Source organism: Nomascus leucogenys, chromosome 21, assembly GCF_006542625.1.
Source record: "Nomascus leucogenys isolate Asia chromosome 21, Asia_NLE_v1, whole genome shotgun sequence".
In the NCBI taxonomy this organism is placed as follows: domain Eukaryota; kingdom Metazoa; phylum Chordata; class Mammalia; order Primates; family Hylobatidae; genus Nomascus; species Nomascus leucogenys.
Window position 1 is genome coordinate 15768109 of NC_044401.1, and position 24912 is coordinate 15793020.

Consider the following 24912-nt stretch of genomic DNA (forward strand, 5'->3'; position numbering starts at 1 on the left):
AGAGTAAATATGATCCTATCATTGAAGACAGATGCATTATAGAATCAATCACTGGTGAAATCTAGGGACTAGCTAAGGTAGCCCTCCTGACCTAGTAGGAAGGCATGGGGAATTTTATTTTTCTGCACTCCTTCTCCGGAAAGATGGAGAGTCACAGTGAGTTTTCCACTATTTGATAAAGACAATCACTTTCCACACATGAACATTCTACTTTAGACAAGAGTCAGACAGCTGTGAGAGACCTGTGAAGACATATTTCAGTTTTATTATCTTTTAGGCATAGACGGGTATGTTAATCCATTTCCACAAACAATTCCTATAATCACATATAGGGAGTGAATCTTGAACCTGCAAAACCTGTATCCTGTTGCCAAAGAGTTAAATTGGAGAGCCGAAACCTCAAAAGTCGAGGATTTGGAATTCTTTTTCTTCTCAGCATCTTCGTGCATGTGGCTGCCATTAAACAAGTAAGCTTTCCTCTTTATCCAGGCACTGATTCGATGGCAATAATGTTGTCTCTTTTTTCCCGGCAAACTTTCTGCTTTCGGTCCAGAGCTCTGAGTTTCTCATGTTCTGCTCTCGAGGTTCTGACAGCTGTTTTTGGACTTAATTAACCGTTGCAAGTGGAAACCAAGAAATAATTGTAGCATAACCCTCTTTCTATTGTCATGTTGCTTCTTTCTGCAAATATATCTTAGAAGTTAGACTTTAAACCTTTGATCTCTCACACCAAAAGAAAAAATAATATTTATATGGAAGTAATTTTATTTTAGTGTTTATGATTTATTGTGGAGAGCAGGTGTTTAAAAATTTTAGAATTTCTTTAACAAAATTCTAAAGAGAAAATAAAAAAGAAATCACAGTATTTACAGAGATAACAGAATGGCTTAGCCATGCAAAACAAGTAACTTTGGTTTTTCCCCTTTTACTTTGGTTTAAATATTGACCAAGATTCAATTTTCTTTCCTGCCAAATAAAACTTCAATAAAAGTTTAGAGGCAAAATAACATATTTTCTTTTTTTTCCCATAATATTTTATACAGCATCGAATCTAAGAATATTTTATGCATTTAATCCATACCAATGCACTACAGGAAGCTTTTATTAAACGGAGTCACTATTGCCCAGACAATAAATGGTTTACAAATGTACAATAACATATGTTTCTAAATAATGCAGAAGTGGCAAAATATTATTCCTATTCTCATCTGACTTTAATTTTCAATTTATTTTTCATTGCCTTCATAATTTTTTATTTCATGAGTCTAAGAAACAAACACCAGTTTTCCTTTTCCTTTCAATAACATAGTTCTATACCTAGAAATCTGATGTTCATTTATCTTCCCTTTAAAGTTGTGTAAATCCTGGGAAAGAAATCGCTGTGCAGTATTTTCCCAGAAACCAGGCTTCTGCTTGAAAGAGCAAAGTTTAAAAGTCTAGTCACAAGTAGCCCATATCCAGTCTACTTCAAAAAGTTTCCATTTTTACTACCACCCTAAAAATTTCCTCAAGCATAAAACATGTTTATAAAGTTACAAATTTGAATGTAACTAAAGATACATAGACGTTTTATTATTACACTTTCATGTACTGCTTGATAAATTACGTATCAGTTAAAAACACTAAATTATCTCAAGGTGCATTCAATATCTGTAGGGTAGTTAACAAAAACACACACGAAAAAAATATATATTCTATATTCTGTGGAAAATAACACAGCTTTGATAATGACCACTGTTAAAAACTCCAATTCTGATTGATATCTTTTTAAACATGAAATAGGTATAATTTTAAGGCAGTGGATAACCCAAAGGATTTGACACCAATTTGTAATTACAGTGATTTACATTGTGATCTGTGAAAATGGGAATGTTGACCGTGATTTTTCCAAACTGTCTCTCACACACGCTTGTGTTTTTTCTTTTGACAGAAAATAATTTATTAGCAGGTGTCTGTAGAGGTAAGTGCTACCAAATTCTGTTTTATGTCTTTTTCAGAATAGGTAAAATTGTCAGTTTGGGAGTACCGTTATGTATGTGTGTCTATACGCATCTGTGATTTACTTCTGAGAGTCCGCTGGTGGCATATCAAAGAGTCGGCTCCTGTGGTGTCTATCAGTCTGACTCTCGGGCTCCCCTCCCTTGTGACAAAAATCACAGTTTTTGATTAGGGCAATGTGAGTGTCCCCAATCTTCACAAGCTGCCACCTTTGGGTTTTAGGTGCTTGTGAGGAAGTTTGGGGCATTACTGATAGCAATCAGAATCAGAAATGTACCTGCTCAGATTATCCATATAAACAATTGAAATAAAAACATTACATTATACATCAGATTAACAGCAACTCCCAGAACAAAGCTTACAGTGTATAAAAATAGCTACGTAAAAAATTTACATAAAAGGCAAACCAAAAAGAAATCCTCAGTGCAGACATTCACGGAAAAAAAATTGAACCAAACACAACATATGACCTATTATCATGGCTGCCAAAACTTGTTCTTATTGTTTGTAATTAAATTTCATTTGTTTTACTTGAGATAATTCTCTAAAAACCTGTGACAGCTTGGTAGAATGAACTGCTTAATACTTGAACCATGAATTGCTGTCAATGTCTTTGTTTATGTCTTAAATACAATCCACGTTCATGCTTCAATTGGTCTATATGATTTTTATCTCTGAAATGAAAAAAAGCATAATTTAGATAAGCTGCCAAAGCAATAATTTTTTAACATCAACAGATACTTTGTACTAAAAGTAATTTAGTAAATTACTTTACAGGAGGGCCTTCTATAAAACTCCATTGTCCCCGAGCCCATCTATAATCTCAGGCATTGCTGCATCCTTTCTACAAATAATTTTTGGAATTATTCAGTTTTCTTTTTTTGTAAAATTAATACTAATATTACAAGTTTTTTTTTTTCAAGAAAATATTTCATTGCATTTCTCTTTAGGTTAAAAATACACTCACTTCTTCAAATCACACTATTTTGTGGGATTTGTCTTCAAGTACAGTTTTTCACTGAGAAGTTACTCTATACAATTTTGAAGAAAACAGTAGTTAAAATCTATGTTTACAAAGGACTGAGGAAAAGAACCCTAGAGAAGTGGAAAAAACAAACAAAAAGTCATGTGGGAATGCTGCATACTTGACCTCCAGTGAAAGGCGAGATAGAGAAGCAATCCAGTTCTGATTTCTTTCACCCCATCAGTTTAAAATCCTGGCTTTCAGATTTTAAAAAAACAAGTCTTATTTCAATTATTCTGTTGTTCTCCCCTGTGTGCATCCTTTTAAATTCAGTACTTTCCCACGCCCCATCATTATCATGGGATTAACTTGGATGACCCACTCAAATTGTGACTTGTGGTTTATTCATAATGAACCTGAGGTTTACTGTGGTGGTTGGGGCTTTTCATGTCATATTGGTAAGCTATAGTAACAGTTATTCTAAAAGACATTAAATAGTCCAAATGGCTCTTCTATTTGCTTGGTTTAAGGGAACACAAATAAAAAGAAAAACCTCAAATTGCAGGTGGCAATGCCATGGAAACATACCTCTTTTGAGATTGTCTTAAAAACCACACACAGCGATTTTATATGTTAAATATATATAACATATGTAACAGACATATGCCTCTACATATGTGCATATAGATACATGGATACATATATACACATACACATACATATACTACCTATAAAAGCATATGCGTGTATGTATACACACATTCACAAGTTTGTTAGACTTTTCGTTAAAATGATTTGGGATATTGACTGTATAAATACACTCACGCTTTTATCAAATACCTAGATTAAAATTTTTTATTTTTTTATTTTTATATTTTAAGACAGAATCTCATTCTGTCACCCAGATTGGAGTGCAGTGGCACCATCTCGGCTCACTGCAACCCCCACCTCTTGGGTTCAAGTGATTCCCCTGCCTCAGCCACCAGAGTAGTTGGGATTATAGGTGCTTGCCACCAGGACTGGCTAATTTTTGTATTTTTAGTAGAGACGCAGGGTTTCACCACGTTGGCCAGGCTGGTCTGGAACTCCTAGTCTCCAGTGATCCACCCGCCTCAGCCTCCCAAAGTGCTGGGATTACAGGTGTGAGCCACTGCACCTGGCCTAAAATTTTCATATTTTAAAATTATTTTCATAATCATTTATTTAAAATAAATCTAAGGTATTAGAATCTGTTCTTACTGAACCCAAACACCAATTCAAAAAACAAAGCTTCTTTGCACTTAAAGTTTTTGCATTAAAATATAAAATGCTAACTGAATGTTAACATCTCATAGTTGGTTTTTATTATTCAGAGGATAATGATTATTTTGAGGAGGGAGTGGGGGAAACTGGTAAGTTTCCACTCTTCCAAAAACACTTTCTGAGTCACGAAAGTTTCCTTTCGAAAAACTCTCTTCCTGTTTTGAAAGAATGTGGAAAAATAGGAATGCTTTTACACTGTTGGTGGGAGTGTAAATTAGTTCAACCGTTGTGGAAGACAGTGTGGCGATTCCTGAAGGATATAGAACCAGAAATACCATTTGACTCAGCAATCCCATTACTGGGTATATACCCAAAGCATTATAAATCATTCTACTATAAACACACATCCACATGTATGTTTATTGCAGCACTGTTCACAATAGCAAAGACTTGGCACCAACCCAAATGCCCATCAATGATTGACTGGATTAAGAAAATGTGGCACATATACACCATGGAATACTATGCAGCCATAAAAAAGGATGAGTTCATGTCCTTTTTAGGGACATGGATGAAGCTGGAAACCATTATTCTCAGCAAACTAATGCAAGAACAGAAAACTCAACATTGCATGTTTTCACTCATAAGTGGGAGTTGAACAGTGAGAACACATGGACACAGGGAGGGGACCACCACACAATGGGGCCTGTCAGGGGGTGGGGGGTTAGGGGAGGGATAGCATTAGGAGAAATACCTAATGTAGATGACGGGTTGATGGGTGCAAACTACCATGGCACGTTTATACCAACGTAACATACCTTCACGTTCTGCACATGTATCCGAGAACTTAAAGTATAATAAAAAGAAAAAACCCATCTCTTCCTGTTTTGAAAGCTGTAATTATGGAGCATCTTAACATAAAGGATTTCGTCTTTAAGGATGTTTCCTACTTGCTAGGGAATTATTTCTATGAACCTTGTACAGACTACTCACCTGGACAACTAGGACAGTTTCTCTCTTAGGCTTCAGTTTTGTGATTGTTTTCTTCTAACTTTTTGTTTTCTTCCATATTACCGAGGTCCTTGTTTACATGTTTTGATGCAGCCCTGTAAGAGAATTAAATAAACTTCATCATATTGACACATACATGTTCAACTTTTATATTTAATTTTAAGATTTGAATTAATGTGTCTTTGAAAAGCAAATGTTTTACAGCAAACTGCTAGGCAAAAATTTCCACATCTGTGAGCCTTGACTGATAATGGAGCACATTCTACTGAAATTAGCTTGGTGATGGGGTTCCAGTAAATGTATGCTAAGAGAAAAAAAAATCAATTATTTTGAAAGCAGACTATGCAACACTTTGTGCATCATGTTTTTAGCTAGGTTATTTTTCTCTCGACTTTCTGGGAAGTAACTCATTTGATAGTGTAAATTTTTGTTCCAAGCGAATTTTCTCCAAAAAATTTTTCTTAAGGACATTTCATGAAGGCGTTTTCCCTTCTGGTGTTCCCTATCATGTATCCCAGTTGAGCTAATGCCCTATGTCTATCTTTATGAATTCTGTTCTACTGAATACATCAACAACCAGATTACTGAGAACAACTTTATGATAGAACATTGACAACAGAAGCTATAGCAACTCTAACATGGCTGGCTCTCAAGTTATGGTCCCCAGACCAGCAGTTTCAGCATCTCCTGTGAACTTGCGAGAAATGCAAATTCTCGGGCCCTACACCAGAACTACAGAAACAGAAACAGAAACAGAAACAGAAACAGAAACAGAAACAGAAACAGAAACAGAAACAGAAACAGAAACAGACACCGTGGGGATGGGACCTGCGATCTCTGTTAAACAACTCCTCAGGTGATTCCACTGCCTGCCACAGTTTGAAAACAAATGCCTTAGCGGCTACTTTGACTACCTATGCCTAGACTCTTACTCGTTAAGACATGAAATCAGGTTTTCTTAATTACACAATTAAGGTTTTGTGGCTAACTAGGAGAAACCAGAACAAATGGTAGCTGTATGTCCAAAAGTGCACCCCTTCACCTTCCCTCCCTCCCTTCCTTCCTTTCCTCCCAGCATCCAGAATAAGAGACAATTGCAGACCATTACATGCCCTTGCAGTCTACTTCCTGCCCAAAGGCTACTACAACCTGAATTCTCACATAATAGTTTTACCAGCTATTGTAATTTGTACATAAATGGAATCATCTCACATTTATTCATTTGTGTTTGCCTTTTATTTAAACTCAACCTTAAGTTTGTGACATTCATGTATAATGGTGCATATGATTACAGATTGTTCATTCTCATTGGTCTATAGGATGTCATAGGGTGAATAAACCATAATGTATTTATTTATTTTACTGGTGATTGCTATTCTTGCTCTTTCTTTCTTCTGGAATTTCAATTTTATACATAGCTTAGACATGTATGTGTCCACATGTTTCTTATGCTCTTGTTGGTCTTGGCTGTTCTTTTTCCTCTGTGTGCTTCAGTCTGGGTGTCTTCTATTGATGTTTATTCCAGTTTCCTTCTCCTGTGCTCTGCTGTGGCCCATCTGTGTTAAATTCATCCACTGAAAACATAGTGTTGAATATTATGTCTTTCAGTTCCCAAATGTCAATTTGATCCTTTAAAATCAAATTGACATTTGGGAACTGAAAGATATAATTCTTTTTCTCTTTTCAATCATTGCATTTCAATTCTCTACTCCTTTTGTCTCTTTTGAGTATCTTTTCTTACACATTTTCTTATATATTTATAGTTATTTTCATTGCCTTATCTATTAACTACAATATTCAACAAATTCAGTTGTTGTTTGCTTATCTTATCTACTTTTTCTCTAGATTATTGATTGTATTTTCTTGACTCTTTTCATATCTTGTCCTTTTAAGTTTTGCTGACCCTATGAACAAAAGAACTGTAGAGACCCTACAGAATGTTATTTTCTATCAGCTATGGCTCCCCCTTTCCTTTGTTAGGCTAAGGGGCTGATTACACAATTCTATCAGGTTATCGACCTGTATTGGAGCCCCACTGCAATTTTAGTAAAATTTGGTCTACCTTTGGCTTGCTCCTATTCCTAAGGCATGGTTCTTTCAGGCTTCTAATTGACATCCTAGAAAGTATCCATTTCTTTAGCTCAAAAAATGCAAAGAAATCCAGCTTTTCCCTTCAAGCTCTTAGCTCAGTTCTCCATCCATCTGCCCCAAGGAAACAGTGAGATGTGAGAAATCTCTTTAGTTTCCTTGACTTGACCATAAACTCTTTGAGAATAATAGCCATGTTTTATTTATATTTTATCCATAGCACATAATACAGTGACTAGAACATGGTAGGCATCCAAAAGATCATTATTCTACTAAGTTGAACTGATGTGATCCTTTATGTCTATTTCCTTCCACTGTTCCTTAATATATTAGTGTTCACCAATATGAAGTCCATACATACCCAGCTGCCTTTTTTATAAGCAAGTTGACAAAATACTACATTGAAATGACAGAACTTGAGTGATTCTTAATCCAACCTTTCCAGATAGTTCTGCACAAAATTATACTCATAAACAGGTCTTTGATTATTCTAATAGCTACTAACTATATATCCTAATAACTATAATTTCTATAAATCAGTAAGATATTGCGGCAATTTAAAAAAGCCACATAATCCCCAAAATCTCTTCTCTCCTCTCTTTTTTCTTCCCCTTGTCTTCTCTCACCCCTCTAATTTTTTTCTCCATCCCATTCCTCCTTTCTTTTTCTTTCTACGTCTCCTTTTCCTTTCTCTTTTTGTCTGTTTTCTTTTAAACTCACTTCATTAACTGCCACTCCTTTCATCTAAAGTAAGAATCATAACTTGTTTGGAGCAACTAGAGAGTGATAGATAAAAAAGTCAACATTCAGTTGGTAAATCCTAAAAAATAAAATTAAAAAAATCAACAATGTAATACATCAGGACAGTGACTACTATAATATAAATTGCAATTTTAGTTTTTTTAACCTGCCTTGACCTGTATGGTAAGAATAAAGCCATATTCTCATTGAGTGTGCAAATGATTTCACAACCTTAAAATAAAGCATGGACTACAAGGAGTTCTGTTTTGAGTAATACTGAAAAAAAAAAAAAACCAAGGGTACTTTGTTAACTCTTATATTTATAACAATTATAAACCCTCAGAAAAGTACAGAATGAAGTATGTGAATGTATTTGAGAGTGATAAAAATAAAGTAGAAATTGAAAGAAAATTTTGTATGGCTTTTCCTCTGAGGGCACTTCTCAGCTTGGAAGGCATAGACTAAGTGGACCAAAAGCTGGAAATCAAGGAAGAAAAATCTTAGAAAGGAGACAGCCACAGGGTGGCAAGAATTCCAAATTTGTGTATACACTATGATAAGCTCCTTGGATGATCCCCTGAATAGAATATGTGGAAGAAATTTCAAAGAGCTTAGTGGAAAGCAATACCAGAAGGCTTAGAAGCCTGATAGATTTTTAGGTACTACCCGCACAGTTTGGAGTTGAACTCCACCAAGCCGGAAGTGCTTTTGAAACACATCAGTCTTTGTATTGAAACCCCAGAATAACCAAGAAAGACTATGTGTCAAAACTAGACACAGGCTGGGCTCAGTGGCTCACACCTGTAATCCTAACATTTTGGGAGGCAAAGGTGGGTGGATCACTTGAGGTCAGGAGTTCGAGACCAGCCTGACCAACATGGTAAAACCCCTACTAAAAATTTTTTTGTCTAAAATTTTTGTCTCTACTAAAAATACAAAAATTAGCCTGGTGTGGTAGCGTGTGCCTGTAATCCCAGCTACTTGGGAGGCTGAAGCAGGAAAATCGCTTGAACCCAGGAGGCGGAGGTTGCAGTGAGATGAGATATCGCACCATTGCACTCCAGCCTAGGTGACAGAGCAAGACTCCACCTCAAAAAAAAAAAAAAAAAAAAAAACTAGACATTCATCCTAAGACAGACATGGAATACAAACCGTAAAATTAACCATCACAAGGGCAAGGTGACAGTAGAGTAATTAGCCAGTAATCTAATTGTCTGCTAGGAAAAACAACTCATATCCTTTTAGAAAAATATAACAGAAATTATAATATAAAACATATCACCCACAAAATCTATTATATAATAAAAAAGTTACAATACATACACAGAATAGAAAAATTTAAAACAAAGTCCAGGGAATGTCCTTAGGTGACGCAGATTTACAGACTTTGGAATCAGCAGGCAAGAATTTTAAGTCAATTATATAATACTCACTCAATGGCTTAAAGGAAAATTTGGTAACAATGAGAGAGCAGATGGAAATAGCAGCAGCAAAAAATGTGAACAAAAAAAATTCTATGACTGAAAACTAGAATATTGATATTGAACGATTCACTAACTGCTCTTAACATCAGATTAGAGGTGGCACAAGAAAGCGTCAGTGAACATAAGGACAAAATTGTAAGTTACAGATTCTGGAAAACAGAGAGAAAGAAAACAGTAAAAAAGTGAGGAGATGGTGGAGTCCAAGGCAGTGGAAAAAAAAAAAAGTGAGCAGATCTTCAGTGGCCTGTGAGATGATAGTGAGCTGTATTTGAAGTCAAATCGGAGAGAAAGAGAATGAGGCAAAAATATATTTGAAGAAACAATGAGAAAATTTCCCAGATTTGATGAAGTCCATTAACTTGAAGATCCAAAATGCTCAGAAGTCCGGAAAGAGGAAATGCAAAAGGAAAAACACACTCAAGTTAATCATAGACATACTAACCAAAAGCAAATATAAAAAAATATTTGAAAGAGCCATGGAAAATTTGTTCAGGAGAACAGTAACATAAATAACAGGTGATGTCTCATCAGAAAAAAATGCACACCAGAGATAACTAAACATCTTTGAAATGCTGAAAGGAAAAGTTTTAAACTCAAAATTTTATATCAGTGAAAAGATCCTTCACTTAAAGGCAAAAGAAAAACATTAAATTAAATGAAAAGAAAGTAGAAAAAAGTATCACCAGCAGAACTTTCCTAAAGGAAGCACTAAAGGAGGTTCTTTGAAGCGAAGTAACACCAGATGGGAACTCAGATATGTAAGAAAGAATAAAAAAATACAGATTGTAGATATGTAAAATATTTTAAAAGACAACTAACAGTTTAATATATATGCTTTATATGCATATATATGTAAAACATAGTTGATCTTTATAATATATGCAGATAAAATTGATGTGACAATAATAGCAACAAAGACAGAGGAAGTTAAATGGGATTATGCTTCAAAAATCTTAGATTTTTAACATGAGTAGATTGTTTTGAGTTCTTATTTTAATCCTTATAGCAACCACAATAAACGAACACAAAGAGGTATAGTTAAAAGGCCGGTAGAGGTATCAAAATGTAATACTAAAACTCAATTAAGTAATTCAAAAGAAGGCAGGAGGGAAAGACAGAAGATACCTAGAAAACAGATAGGGAGGTGGTCTTACATATAATTGATAATTATCAGAGATAATGAAAGATATGTCATAATTACAAAGGTTTCATATATAAGGAAGTTATAACAATTGTAAGTATATGTACCTAATAAAAGTATAAAGTAACAACTGACAGAACTGAAGGGAGAAATAAACAAATATATAATCTTTATTGAATGATTTGTTATCACTTTCTCAATAATTGATAAGACAATTATACCAACATTTAATATGTATGATCCTGATGAAGTAAATAGTACAGTTGTCCCTTGGTATCTGCAGGGAACTGGTTCCAGGACCTCTTTTGAATACCAAAATCCACATGTGTTCCAGTTGCTTCACTGGGCTAGCTCTCTTGCCATAAACATGTATTTTTAAGAAAAAGAATAAAAGAACAAGTACTTTCTGTCACTGGACGACAGGTGGCAAAATACTGTGATCTGTGTGATTTCTAAGAGAAAAGCCACTAGTTGCACTCGATGACAATCCAGGCTTTGTGCCTGGAAGTATTTTCTGGTGGTGCCAAAAATGAGGACCCAAGCAGAAAACAGAGTCTTCACTGAGTTGAGGAGGCAGAAATCATACTTGGCCAGAAGAAGATGATGAAAATTGCAGGAAAGAGGTAGAGTTATGCAAAGAAAAGAGCATGAGAAATTTATGTAAGCATTCCTTTGATTCCTTCTCCAAGTACTAATTTGGATACATCCATCGTAATCTAGTTTAAAACCAAGCTCCAAAAAAAGTTAAGCTGATCCATAAGTAACTTGGCTACCTGCCAAACAAAATTCAAAACAATGTAACATCCAAATTTCCAACATCCAAACAAAAACTACTAAACATTCAAAGAAATAGAACAATGTGACCTATAATTAGGAGAAAAAATGAATTAATAAAACCCTACAAATAATTAAATTAGTAGGCAAGGATTGTAAAATAGGAATTACAGAAGTGTATAAGAATTTAGAGGAAAACATTAGTATAATAATAAGAGAAAGAGAAGGTTGAAAATAAAGTTGAATATTTAGAACTGAGAAACACAGATCAGAAGTGATAATTTCATGTATGGGGTTACTAGAAGATCAGATACTGCAACTGAAATAAAATCAGTGACAATTAGGTTATAGACATAGAAATTACACAATATGAATCTTTTCAAAAAAGTAAAGGCATTAAAAATTGAGACAGGATCTGTGGGACAATTTCAAGCAGTCTAATATATGTATACTATGAGTCTTATGAAGAAAGAAGGAGGGTAAACATATATGTAAAAAAATTGCTGAAATTTTTTCCAAATTTTCAAAAGCAGCGAAAAATAATATCCAATTACTTCTTTTTTTCTCCAGAGATGGGGTCTTGCTCTGTTGCCCAGGCTGGAGTTCAGTGGTACAATTATAGCTCATTGCAGCCTTGGACTCCTGGACTCAAGCGATCCTCCCATCTTAGCCTCTATTTTTTTTCTTTCCAGACACAGTCTTGCTCTATTGCCCAGGCTGGAGTGGAGTGGTGTAATCTTGGCTCACTGCAACCTCTGTCTCCCAGGTTCAAGTGATTCCCATGTGTCAGCCTCCTGCATAGCTGGGATCACGAGCGTGTGGCACTATGCCTGGCTAATTTTTGTATTTTTAGTAGGGACAGGGTTTTGCCATGTTGGCCAGGCTGATTTCAAACTCCTGGCATCAAGCAATCTGCCTGCCTCGGCCTCCCAAAGTGGTGGGATTACAAGTGTGAGCCACCCACCTGGCTGATCTCCTTGTGTAGCTAGGACTACAGGTGTGCATTACCACACCTGGCCAAAATCCAACTACTCCTCATTAAAAACAATACAAGCCAGAAGGCAATGGCACATCTTTAAGGTGCTCAATATTCTAAGAAGTATCAACCTAGAAAGCTGTACCCATGAAATTAGCAAACAAAATTAAAAATGAAATACGAACATTATCATAAAAATGAAAACTCAGAATTTACTGGCAGTAGACATGCACTCCCAGTAATGTCAAAGGAGGTTTTTCAGAATAAAAGTGACAGACAAAGGCTCAGATCCACTAAAAATAAGTAGAGTGCCGGAAGGAGTAAATAAGTAGATACAAAAGAAAGTTTTCTCATAATTTTTAATTTTTAAAACAGATAATAGACTGCAGAGCATAAAATAATGACTGTGTTGTGAGGCTTAGTACTTAGAAGTAAGATAAATAACAACAATGGCACAAAATACATGAAGGGGAAATAGAAGTGTATGCTTGTTACCTTCTTACATGTGAAGTGATTTTGTATAATTTAAAAAAAGTAAGTAAGGGTAAGAAGATTTAAACAAACTATTATTCACCTTAACCTAATCCTAAATGACAATTATACAACACTACACCCATAAGCCCCCAACAAGTTTTTTTTTCAAGTGTCCATGGAGTATTCACAAGGAAAAACTGCATGCTAGGCCAAAAAATAAATCTCAGTGTACTTCGAACGACTAAAAGATTATGTAGTAGGTTGTATTGACAAAAAAGAATTAAATGAGAAATGTTTGGAATTTAATACAGGTCTAGTCACTTGACTTCAAGGAAGAAACCACAGGGAAACATTAACCGAATGAATAAGAAAACACAACATACCGTTGTTTATGGAATACAGGTAACAGTGCTGAGAGGAATTTATAATTTCAATGCTTGTCTTAATAAAAGAAGAAAGGCTAATACTAAGAATCAAAATTTTTATTTCAAGAAATTAGAGAAAGGAGAGAAAGTGGAAACCTAAATAAGAAAAAAGGAATAATGATAAGAGCAAAATAATAAAAAATAAGCAACAGAGATAAAAAAAGCAAAAAGTTATTTGAGGTCATTTTGAAAATCGATAACACCCTATAAAGACTAAGAAAGATAAAACAAAAAAATAAATTAACAATATCAGATAACAAAAAAGGGTTATCACTATAGAACCCATAGGCATAAAAGGGATAAAAAATTCTACCGACTTTTTTTTTTGCAAAAATGCCAATAATTTAAATGAAATGGATAAATTATTGAGCAACCTGCCAAAATTTATTCAAAAAGAATCAACCCTATATCTATAAATTGAAATTCAGCCAGATGCCGTGACTCATGCCTGTAATCCCAGCACTTTAGGAGGCTGAGGAGGGCGGATCACCTGAGGTCAGGGGTTCGAGACCAGCCTGACCAACATGGAGAAACCCCATCTCTACTAAAAATACAAAAATTAGCCAGGCATGGAGGCGCATGCCTGTAATCCCAGCTGCTCGGGAGGCTGAGGCAGGAAAATCATTTGAACCTGGGAGGCGGAGATTGCAGTGAGCTGAGATCGTGACATTGCGCTCCAGCTGGGCAACAAGAGTGAAACTCTTGTCTTAAACAGAAAAAACAAAACAAAACAAAATTACATTTTGTTTTGAAGCAAGTTCTCATGAAGAAAACTCAAGTTTCATTATGGAATTCTATCAAATATTTAATGAATTAACAAACTCGGAAAAAGAAGAGGATGGGGCCCTTTTATCGATCCACTTTATAACATCCACATTATTCTAGTACCAAAACTTGATGGGAATGTTGTAAGAAAAGAAAATTACAGACCAATATTCCTCATGAACATAGACAAAGGAATTATTAATAAAATGTTAGTAAATAGCATCCATCAATATATAAAAATTATGATACATCATAATAGACTGAGATGTATTTCAAGAATGCAAGACTGGCTTACCATTCAACAATCAAAGAATGTAATTTACCATATTAACAGAGTATACAATATGACTATTTTAATAGATATAGAGGAACATTTGAGAAAATTCAACGATTTGTGATAAAAACTGCTGGTAATCTAGGAATAGTAAAAAAGTTATTCAACCTGACAAAGGATACTTTGTAGTAAAGAATTTTTTGCTTCATCCAAAGAGATATCTGACCTTTGTTTTCAGTTGCTGGGAGGCAACATCTAAACAGTTGAAAGTTTATGAGTTATACAGGTTTTCTTATCTATGCTGCTCCCTTAAATTACACCTGATAGCTTATGCTAATGAGATGTCTCAGGGCAGGGCCTTCTACACTAATCAGTCTTAGGGTGGGGTATAATGACATTAGAAAGACCAATCGTAGTTTAGGGAGGGAACTTTGAGCTATGTGATATCAGCCTGACCTGAGGAGGAGACAAGCTGGAGGTTAAGTTCAACCGATTAATCATGCCTATGTAATAATGCCTAGTGAAAAACTCTGGACACTAAAGTTTGGGTGAGCCTTTCAGGTTGGCTATACTCCATGCTTTTGTTACACATCGATGCTGGTAGAATAATGTATTCCTGAGGACAATGGAAACTTCACATTTGGAATCATCTTAGACTCTGCCCTATTTGTTTTTCTCTTGGCTGATTTTTAATGTAACATTGTCTTGTAATAAATATAATCAGGAATATAAAAATTTTAGTAAGTTCTGTGAATCTTTCTAATGAATTATCGAACCTGAGGATTGTTTTGGGAAACACCAAAACTTGCATTTGGTGTCAGAAGTAAGGGTGATCTTGTGTGTACTCTTCCCTCTTACTTTGTGGTTGGACCCTAACTCCTTGCAGTTGGAGTCAGAATTCTTGGGCAGACTAGGTAATCTGGAGGACTATACTCTTAACTCTGCAGTTTAACTAACTCTGGGTAGGGATATACAGCTAACATCATACATAATGGTTAACTGTTGAGCAATTTGCCCTCTAAGACTGGAAACACGCGAAGTGTCCATTCTGAACATTTCTATTCAGCTTTGTATTGGAGGTGCCTATGAGTGCAAAAAAAGCAAGCAAAAGAAATATATGGTATATAAAGTAGAAGGGAAGGAGTAAAATTATCTCCATTTGCAGATGCAATCATTGTTTACATAGGAATCCACAAAACAACTAATATGACTACTAACAAGGTAATTTAGTAAGAAGGCAGTATACATTTCCACATGAAAAATTAATCACATTTTCACGTACTACTAGGAACAATTGGAAACATTACAAAATTAATTGTATTTATAATAGCTGCAATATGTATAAACATTCAGGAATAAACTTTTAAGGACATATCAAATGTCTACATTTAAAATTTGAAATATTACTCAGAAAAAAATTGAAAAGAGCCAAGTAAATGAGGAGATATATGATCATGGATTTGAAGACCAAATATTAGTAAGTTGTCAAATCTACCCAAATTCATTTGTACATTAAAAGCAATGCTAATTCCACAAAACTTTTTTTGTGGCACAGAAATTAGCAAGTTCCTAAAATTTATACGAACATGCAAAGAAATAAGATCTCTGAAACAACCAGAAGATTATCACAGTTGAAAGTCTCATACTATTATGGTAAATTAAGTTTTGACAAATGTGTAAAGGCTGAAAGAAAGTCCTTTTAACAAAGTGCTGGAATGGCTTGATAAATAGATATAGCAAACCCAAAAACCAAACAAAATCCCACCTTTATCTCACACTAGACACCAAATTTTAGATAGATCATACCCTTCAATGTCAAAGTTTAAAAGTTTCTAGGAAATAACACAGGAAAATACCTTTGCCACTTTGGGATAAGCAAAGATTTCACATAGTAGACACAAAAAGCACTAACATAATAGGAAAAATTGATACTCTGTTCTTCATCAAAAGGAATAATTTCTGCTTATTAAAAGACAGCATTAAGAACAGGAAAACCAGGCTACAGACTGGGAAAAAATGTTCAAATATATCTACATATGTCAAAGGATTTTAATACAAAATACGTTAATAACTCTTACAAATCAATTACAGAAAGACAAATACCAATAAAAATCATAGGCACAAGATTTGAATAGTCACTTCGCAAAGGAAGATATAAGATAGCCTATACACTTATGGAGCTTAAAATTATTAGATCTCAAGGAAATGCAAGTTAAAACCAAAACTAATTATTAATTCACACCTCATAGAATGGCTAAAATTTAACAGAATAACACCAGATTTAGGCAAGGATGTGAAGGAACCAAAACTCTCATATGTGACTGGTGGGCGTTGTAAGCAGGATGACTATTTTGGAATCTGCATGGCGGTTTCCCATAAACAAATGTCTGCTGGAAGATCAAGCAATTCCACCCCTAGATTTTTACCCAAGAGAACAGAAACATATGGCCACAAAAAACACTTGTATAAAAATGTTTATTTTAGCTATAGTATTCTGAGTAGCCCAAACTGGAAACTATCCAAAAGTCCAAGAAGAGAATGGATTTTAAAGATGCGGCATATTCTAATGGTTAAACACTATCAGCAATATAAAAAAAGAAGCCATTCATATATGTGACAACATGAATAAATCTCAAAAACATGTTAAGGGGAAGAAGCTCAATATAAAAGAGTACCTTCTCTATAATTCCATTTGTATGAAGTTCAAGATTAGCCAAACAATCTCTGGTCATAACAGTTAGCACAGTGGTTTCCTAAGGAGACAGGGATGATGGGGCTGCACAAAAAAGGAGTTAAAGGGAACTTTCTAGGGTGATGTAATGCTCTATATCTTGACAGGAGTAGTAGTCACTGCTATATACTGAATGTTTGTGTCCCCCTGAAATAGATGATATGAACATCACATGAATAAATTGTAAAGGTGGAGCCCTTATGAATGAGATTAGTGCCCTCATAAAAGGGACTTTGGAGAGCTCTCTTGCCTCCTGCCATCACATGAAGTTATAGCAAGAAGACGCCTCTATGAGCTAGAAAGTGGGTCCTTACCAGACACTAGATCTGCTGGTGCCTTGATCTTGAAATTCCCAGTCTCCACAACAGTGAAAAATAAATTTCTGTTTTTTTTTAAAGCTACCCAGTTTATGGTATTTTGTTATAATAGCATATATATATGTGTATATATGTATATGTATGTATATAATATATAATATATACATATGCGTATGTAATATATGTATATATTATATATGTGTATATGTATATATAAATAAGTATATATGTTATATGTATATATGTATACATGTATATATGTCATATATGTATATATGTGTATATATTATATATACACATGTATTTTATAATTTATAAAATATAAATTATGATGGTTATTTTAAATTTTCCTCAGCAGTGCCTCTTTTAATAACCTCAAATATGAGAGAAAATTTAAATTACAGGATCATAGTAAGTTAATGTGGGAAGAAGCACTAAAGGTGACCCTCTAGTCTAAGCTGTAAGGCAGAGAGGGGTCTCGGCCTTGGGGTCTGCAAGCCTGAATTTTTATCCTCATGTGTTAAGTCTGAGCTCCAAGATCTTAGACAACCCCTCCTCTTAAGCATGCTTGTTCATCTATAAATAGGGGAAACAACAGGGTTTCCTCGTAGAACTGGTGTGAGGATAAATGTGACAGTGTATGTGAAAGCAGCTGGCAGGTTACATGCAGGGACTCACCAAATTGAAGGTGAGTCAGGGAGCTTAGGCCAAGGCCATAAAGCTACTGAGCAGCAGAAGAGAGTTTAAATCCAAGTCTCAACTCCCCATTCTGTGTAATTCCCTTAAGCGCAGTGCCTTTAAGGGGCTAAAGTTACTTTCAAATAACTTTTCAGAAGATTTAAAACCTTTTTTGGTGAGATTTTCCCAATATTCTATACTTGTTTTGAGATCTCGAAAGGGGTAGGGGACTGCTTTAGGGGTATCCCCTAAGTATGCCTTTAATTGAACAATAGTGTAGTGAGAGGATGGAGGAGGCAGGACAAGTGAAGGGGATGACAGTGGTAGTTGCAACCAGTAAATCACAATGTGGCTAGTATCATTTTGAAAAGTCCAATAAAATACTATAATAGAATTTTATATTTAGAAAACCAAAGCAATACTCACTTAAAATAATTCACACATAAAAGAGTACATGAGATTTTAGGTTTTCCAAGCAGGCTTTTGGTTTGTATAACAAATTGAAAACTCTCTTAGAGGGGGTGTGAGGAATCCTTGTTTCTTGCTAGTTAGAGGAGTGTTTTCCATGAGCATCCCTGCCTCACACCACAGAAGGTACCACAGCTGTTGGTATTTAGGACTGGCATCTTGGCAGTGTAGCATTACCACTTCCGGCAAACTGGCCATTGACACCTGTACAGGTAGTTAGGGTCATGCCCAGCAGTATGGTTATTTTTTCTCCTTCTTTGGTCACAGCTCAGTAGAAGGAGTGTCCCTTTGGGCCAAGTTTAATGAAAAACTAGAGGAGGAGAGCAGGACACTAATCCCCATTGAGAGTTGTAAGCAATTTCTTGATTGAAGAAGGAAATAGAGAAGAATAAATAGTTGGTCTTATTAATACAACTTACAATTTTATAATCTTAGAATTTCTAAGACTCTACAAAGAAATTCCTCACTAAAATTATATATCTTTAGAATTTCTAAGACTCTACAAAGAAATAGGTAATGCTTGTGTCCTCGGTGAAAACAGAAAATGGCTTTTCCATCTTGGTCAATAGTGAATATGACAACCATTAGGTAAAAGGCTGGGGGATCAAAAAAAACGCAACTATACTGAATGTGCATGAAAACAGGAAGCCACCTGCATACATTCAGCATCACAACTCAAAATGTTTCTTTAGGGTAGATGAGGGGACACATACAGCCTGTCTCATGCCAGAGAATGGGACTTTTTTGTTCCTTCACGTTTGGAAAACATATTTAAAACAAGTGTGATCTTTTTAAAAAAAAAAAATGAAATGAATATATAGAGAGGAAATTTTGAAATATGAACACATTATATTTTGATGCAAGCCCTTTCTTCCTTGTGGAAACTTTCAGGTCACATGCAGTAGAAGAGGAGAGGGCCATGGATGGTGCTGCCCTGTGAGCAGCCGGTGACCCTGTGATTGACTAGATGGAGACTCTGGCATTTCCACATTATTTTATTTCCTGTCAAGTCCCCTCTATTATTTATGGTTTGATAAGATAGTGAGGTATTTTCTTTTCTTCCTTCTGGCAGCTTGCTACGTCATGGGTAGAGAAAGAGAAGTCAACGTTTGGATTAGTCTGACTTCTCATACAAGTGGAGAGAGAGGCTGTGTCAGCCTGCCCTTAAGATCATACCCTTTCCTCCATAGTACCAATTAAATGCCAGCAGCCAATCAAAGTCAGAGCTAAAATTTTAATTCCAAAAAAGTCCTGGTAAGGCAGCACAATAGATTTGAAAATACTATATGGAATTTGGAATAAGACACTACTTATGATATCTTGAGCAGGTTAATCCCACTGAGACTAGATACTACAAAATGGGGTTAATTGTATGTACCTCATTAAATTGTGGAGGATTTCAGTAAAAAATACCAAAAAAAGAGAAAAACAGTAGGTTCTCATGTAGTGATAAATGAGAAAAGTCACTTAAAATGTGCTGTAAGTGGTCCTCCAGCACTATCTTTCCAATTTATTCAGTGAGGAGTCCCTCTTCCCTTATGAGAACATATATTTGCTTTTAGCTGAGTATTGACTGGGAAATAGAATTCAGTTAAAATCAACTTTCTTGCAAGATCCTGTTCCATATATTAAGAGACACCAACAGGGAGGATTCTAGAAAGGCTTAATTAACATTGTTAATTTTAACAATGTTAACATAACATTGTTTATTGAGGTTTCAGTGTTGCAGGCAAGTCCTCTTTAGCCCTTCAGCCAATTTAGGATTGTCTCTGTTTTCTTCCAAGTAAGTACTGGAATAATAAAGCATCGTATAAGGCAGAACAAACAAAGGGTATTTCTGACTTTTAGATTTCCGGGTTATTTATATATTACACACTAATTTTCATGAAAATAGTCTTGAGTTCCATAGTTGCAAAAGGTAAATCTCTCAGTAAATTTCCAAGATTTATGCAATGACTATTTTGAGATTACAAATGTTTGGTTAACACTTGCTTCCAGTTTAGTTTTAAGAAGTATGGAGGTCAGAGTCTCTTAAATACAACCAACCTTGAAATTATGTCCTAATATATTTGTGAAGAAGTTTGTGGCTACATCACTATGCCTTTACATTTTTCCTTTAACTTCAGCTCTTTTAATTTTTCATTAGTTCTTGTACTATGAGATATGCAAGATAGGAATGGATCTTAAACAGTAACACTTAACTTCCTGTAGAACTAAAAACCATGTTTGGAGGACAGGGATGAGAGAAATGGAAAACATAGTAGAAAGTAACGACTGAAATATCTCTAGTTCTTCAGTGTTTTTCTACCTGTTAAACAACTAGATATAGGGTGGACTAATTAATGCCTCTTCCTGACTCTGATAGTTAATACCCTACATACATGGAAAAAAAATCAGAGTCATCTATTCTCGTCATCAAAACATCTTCAGTTTTTTTTTTAACAAGAAATTTCCATTGGGAAGTTATATGGATTAAAACAGCAAAAGAGCCATGAGTCCTTACTCCTAAATGAATATGTCATTTCACAATGGGAAAAGAACACAATTGCTAAGTCTTTCTTGCTCCAGTTTTCCATTTTGGAAAATTATAATAAAAATATTTAGCTTCTATTAGTGGAATAAAGAGTGAATGCTGGCTAAATAGCCACTAGGTATATTAGCAAATGTACTCTTAAATTCTACTAGAAATAAAAGATTGTTTCTCTTATCTTTCTCCAATGACTTTTAAAATTATCAATGCAAAGAACTTCGCTAAATGTTGCTAAAATTTCACTGCTTTGCTAGCTGTATCACAAAAATGGCCTTAGACATTCTTAACTTGAAAGATCTTATTATGAATCTGAACTTACTCTGCATGAGCAGCTTGAAGGGTTAAGAAGACTAATTCATATTCCAAAAATGCTGGCTTATTTCAGAAGGCACAAGCAAGGAATAACTAATCAGGAATGCAAAGCACTTAGCAAATCTGAAGTATTCCACAAATTCTTAATAAAAAGCCTTGATGCTTCAGATGAGAATTGCAATTTATTACTTTGATTACCAATAATATCAACTCTGTCAGAGTTGGTGAACTTTTCGATTAGGTAACAGTTATTTAGATGAATTTTCAGGTCAGGTGGTAGAAGTTGAGCTTAATTTAATGAAATACTTTAAAGGAAATGCTTGAGGCTTTCACCTAAAGACACTATGAAGTCAGTGTCCAGCATATATTTATCCATCATTTTAATTTGGGGTTACCACATGAAGAAACAAATGAAAGAACACATACACACACAAATTTATTTTATTCATAGAGGGACAAATGGTGTCTGATGAAATACTGGATGTTGGGGGTGCTCCAAGAATTTAACATTTATTTGACCCTAATGTAGAGAATTATAGTTTTTTTTCCAGCTAATTTTCAAGATACAGGGAAATTTTATTTTCACTATTTTAAGAAATAAAATTACTGTGGAGTATTCAGAAGTAATAATAAAATGAAAATACCCCAGAACGCAAGCTGTTGGATTTGTGAGTAAATTATCATGGATTATAAAGGGAGGATAAGGTTTGAATATCAGGAAACCTGTACACATAGAAGGAGAACTTCTATAAAATGGATGTTGCCTCTGGGCAACTGTTTGCTTTTCCTTTCACTTACATAGCACAGGTCTTCCGAATTTTCTATAGATGCCATGGACACAAACCCATGTGAAGTGTTTATAGGTAAAATGTTCATTGAGAAAAAGAACATATTTGTTACCAAGTTGTGATGGTTAATTTTATGTGTCAACTTGACTGGGTCGTGTGGTACACAGACATTTGGTCAAACATTATTCTGGCTGTGTCTGTGAGGGTGTCTCCGGGTGAGATTAACATTTGAATCGAATCAGTAGGCTAAGTAAAGCAGATTGCCCTTGTCTATGTGGGTGGGCTTCATTTAGTCAATGAAGATATGAATGGAACAAAAAAGGCTTAGTAAGAGGGAACTTCGTACCTGACCACTTGAGCTGGGACATTTTTTCTTGCTTCCAGTCTGGGACGGAAACATTAGTTCTTCCTGGGTTTTAGCCCATCTGGGTTTCAGACTGGAACTTACACCTTCCTGGTTCTCAGGCTTTTGGACATGGACTGGAACTACACATTAACTCTACTGTGTCTCCAGCTTCCTGACTGCAGATTTTGGTACTTCTCAGCCTCCATAATCATGTCAGTCAATTTCTTATAATAAAACTTTCTTTGTACACACACACACACACACACACACACCCTCTACTGGTTTGATTCTCTGGAGAATCCTGACTCGTATACCAAGTATTGGTGTGGGCTGCTTAAGACTAAGGAGAGAAAGGCCAAGATGAGGAGCAGTTGTGCCATAATGTGAGAGTGGACATCGTGTGCATCAGTGACAACACACAACAGGAGAAATGTTTCTGCCTAATGTGGCACAAAATAAAGCAAGTGAGAGAAAGTATGGTCTACTCCTTAAACACAAAGATTCTAAAACATCACTGCCTTAAATCAAATAACAATTCTGTGCCTTACAAACTATGTAACCTTAGGCAAGTCATTTAACCATTCTCTGCCTCAGATTTTTCAAATGTAAAATATGAATAATAATGGTATGTACTTTATAGATGTGCTGTGAGAACATGAGCTCAATACATGCCCATGCTGCTATGTGACTTCAAAATTTCAGAGCTTCTGCCTCCCTTGGATGGCAGCTCCATTTGAATATAGCTTCATTGGAATTGGCATCTTTACAGGGTGAGATCATGGGTCCTGATTTAAATCTGATTTTTCTTTTGATTTTCTTTTAAGTCAACTTTCTTACGTTTTTTAAAGGGGACATATCAGACATAGGGAAAATATAAAATTAAGTCCGAAGTTCCACTAGCTATAGACATCCCATTGCAAAAATTAATTTACACATTTATAAGATAAGGTGGTTTAAAACCCACGTTTGAAACTAGCAGCATGCTGCAGAATCACCAGTGAAACTTTTTAAAAGTGCAAATGCTGGAATCCCACCCCTATCAATGGTATCTGAATCTAGTGTTGGCAGTGAGATGACGAGAAGTATCAGGCATGTGTGTATGTTAAGAATCTTCGTTGGTTCATCGGATTTTCCTTATAAACCACTGTTAGATAATTTGCAAGGTTCATACTATCTGTAATATCATATAACTAATAACGTTTAACATCTCTAAAGCATTTTTAAAGTAGTCTTGGTACTTTGACTAATCCATTTTTAAAAACTCAAGTTAACATAATGACATGTTTTTCTCTGATATAGACCCTTATATGGATCAAAGTCAACTAACTAGAATATGGGAGTAATAACAATAAGATATTCAGTAGCAGCTTGGTTGCTGGCCAGATGTGTCACTGCAAAGACACCTGGCAGTCCCTACAAGATGTACTAGGTACTTTTAATGAATCTTCTCCAACCTCAACCAAAAGTTCTATGGTGGTTGACCTTTAGGAAGTATATGCTTTAAAAAATTCACTCAAGCACTGAAAAAATCAAATAATTGAATTCAGACTATTGATTGAGACAAATAAAGGGACACATGTGAAACAGTATCCCAGGCCATGTCCCTGACAAAGGCAGTGTAGTCAAAATTAGTTGAAACAAAATATATAATCAACCTGATTTGGGGGATACATCTTCCTTATTGTATAAATTATATGCACGACTGGAGTGAGCAAAATTAGCACATTGTATTTTCTCCCAGTGAAAGTCAATGAACGATGAAGATCTTTTTTCCACAACTCACTTTGACTTCTTCATGTACAGCCAGTAGACGACACCAGCAACAAGGGCAGCAAGGAGGAGACCAACAACGATTCCCACAATTAGTTTTGCCTGGTCATTCACCTTTTCTCTGTTTTCATCTGCAACAAAGAAGAAAAGTCCATGCAATTACAGACAATGCCAACGATTTTCAGAAAGTCAATCTAGCTATTACTTTGTATTAAAAATGACTAAAGCTCACTACAGTAATTAACATGCAAACTTGTGATTTTTAAAGGGTAAAATTTTAGCATTCTTACTGTCTTGTCTGATTTGGTATTTTAATTCAAGTCAAAATTGTGGACAGCTAAGAAAATTACTTATACCATGACACTTCATAAATCTTGAGCTGATAGTCAAGGAAGAAGAGTCGGCAGCATAGTACCTACCACTTATCTCGTCTGCCTCATCGTGTTCTGGAATACTTACTGAAATGAAAAATGTTAATATGAAATTAAAAACAAAATTTGTTGATATATGAAAGTCACCTTTACCATTATAGTATGATGTAATAATACTCAAAGATAAAATGTCTATTCTATAGCTAAGAGTAAAAAAAAAATCACACTTAATAAAGTATGACCT

General features: G+C 35.1%; 1 protein-coding gene across 2 annotated transcripts in view; it reads right to left on the reverse strand.

Moving 5' to 3' along the window:
- Nucleotides 1-239: 239 nt before the first annotated feature.
- Nucleotides 240-24912, reverse strand: part of ALCAM (activated leukocyte cell adhesion molecule) — a 209877-nt gene continuing 185204 nt past the window's right edge. The window contains exons 13-16 of one of the 2 annotated variants that reach the window (XM_003261764.4): nt 24717-24755; nt 24311-24428; nt 5198-5310; nt 240-2672 (exon numbers count right to left, since the gene is read on the reverse strand). In XM_003261764.4, the coding sequence (XP_003261812.1) occupies nt 5223-5310; nt 24311-24428; nt 24717-24755 (245 nt within the window). In that variant the 3' untranslated portion in view covers nt 240-2672; nt 5198-5222. The remainder of the gene's footprint in view (nt 2673-5197; nt 5311-24310; nt 24429-24716; nt 24756-24912) is intronic. The other variant, XM_003261765.3, reaches the window with a different exon arrangement.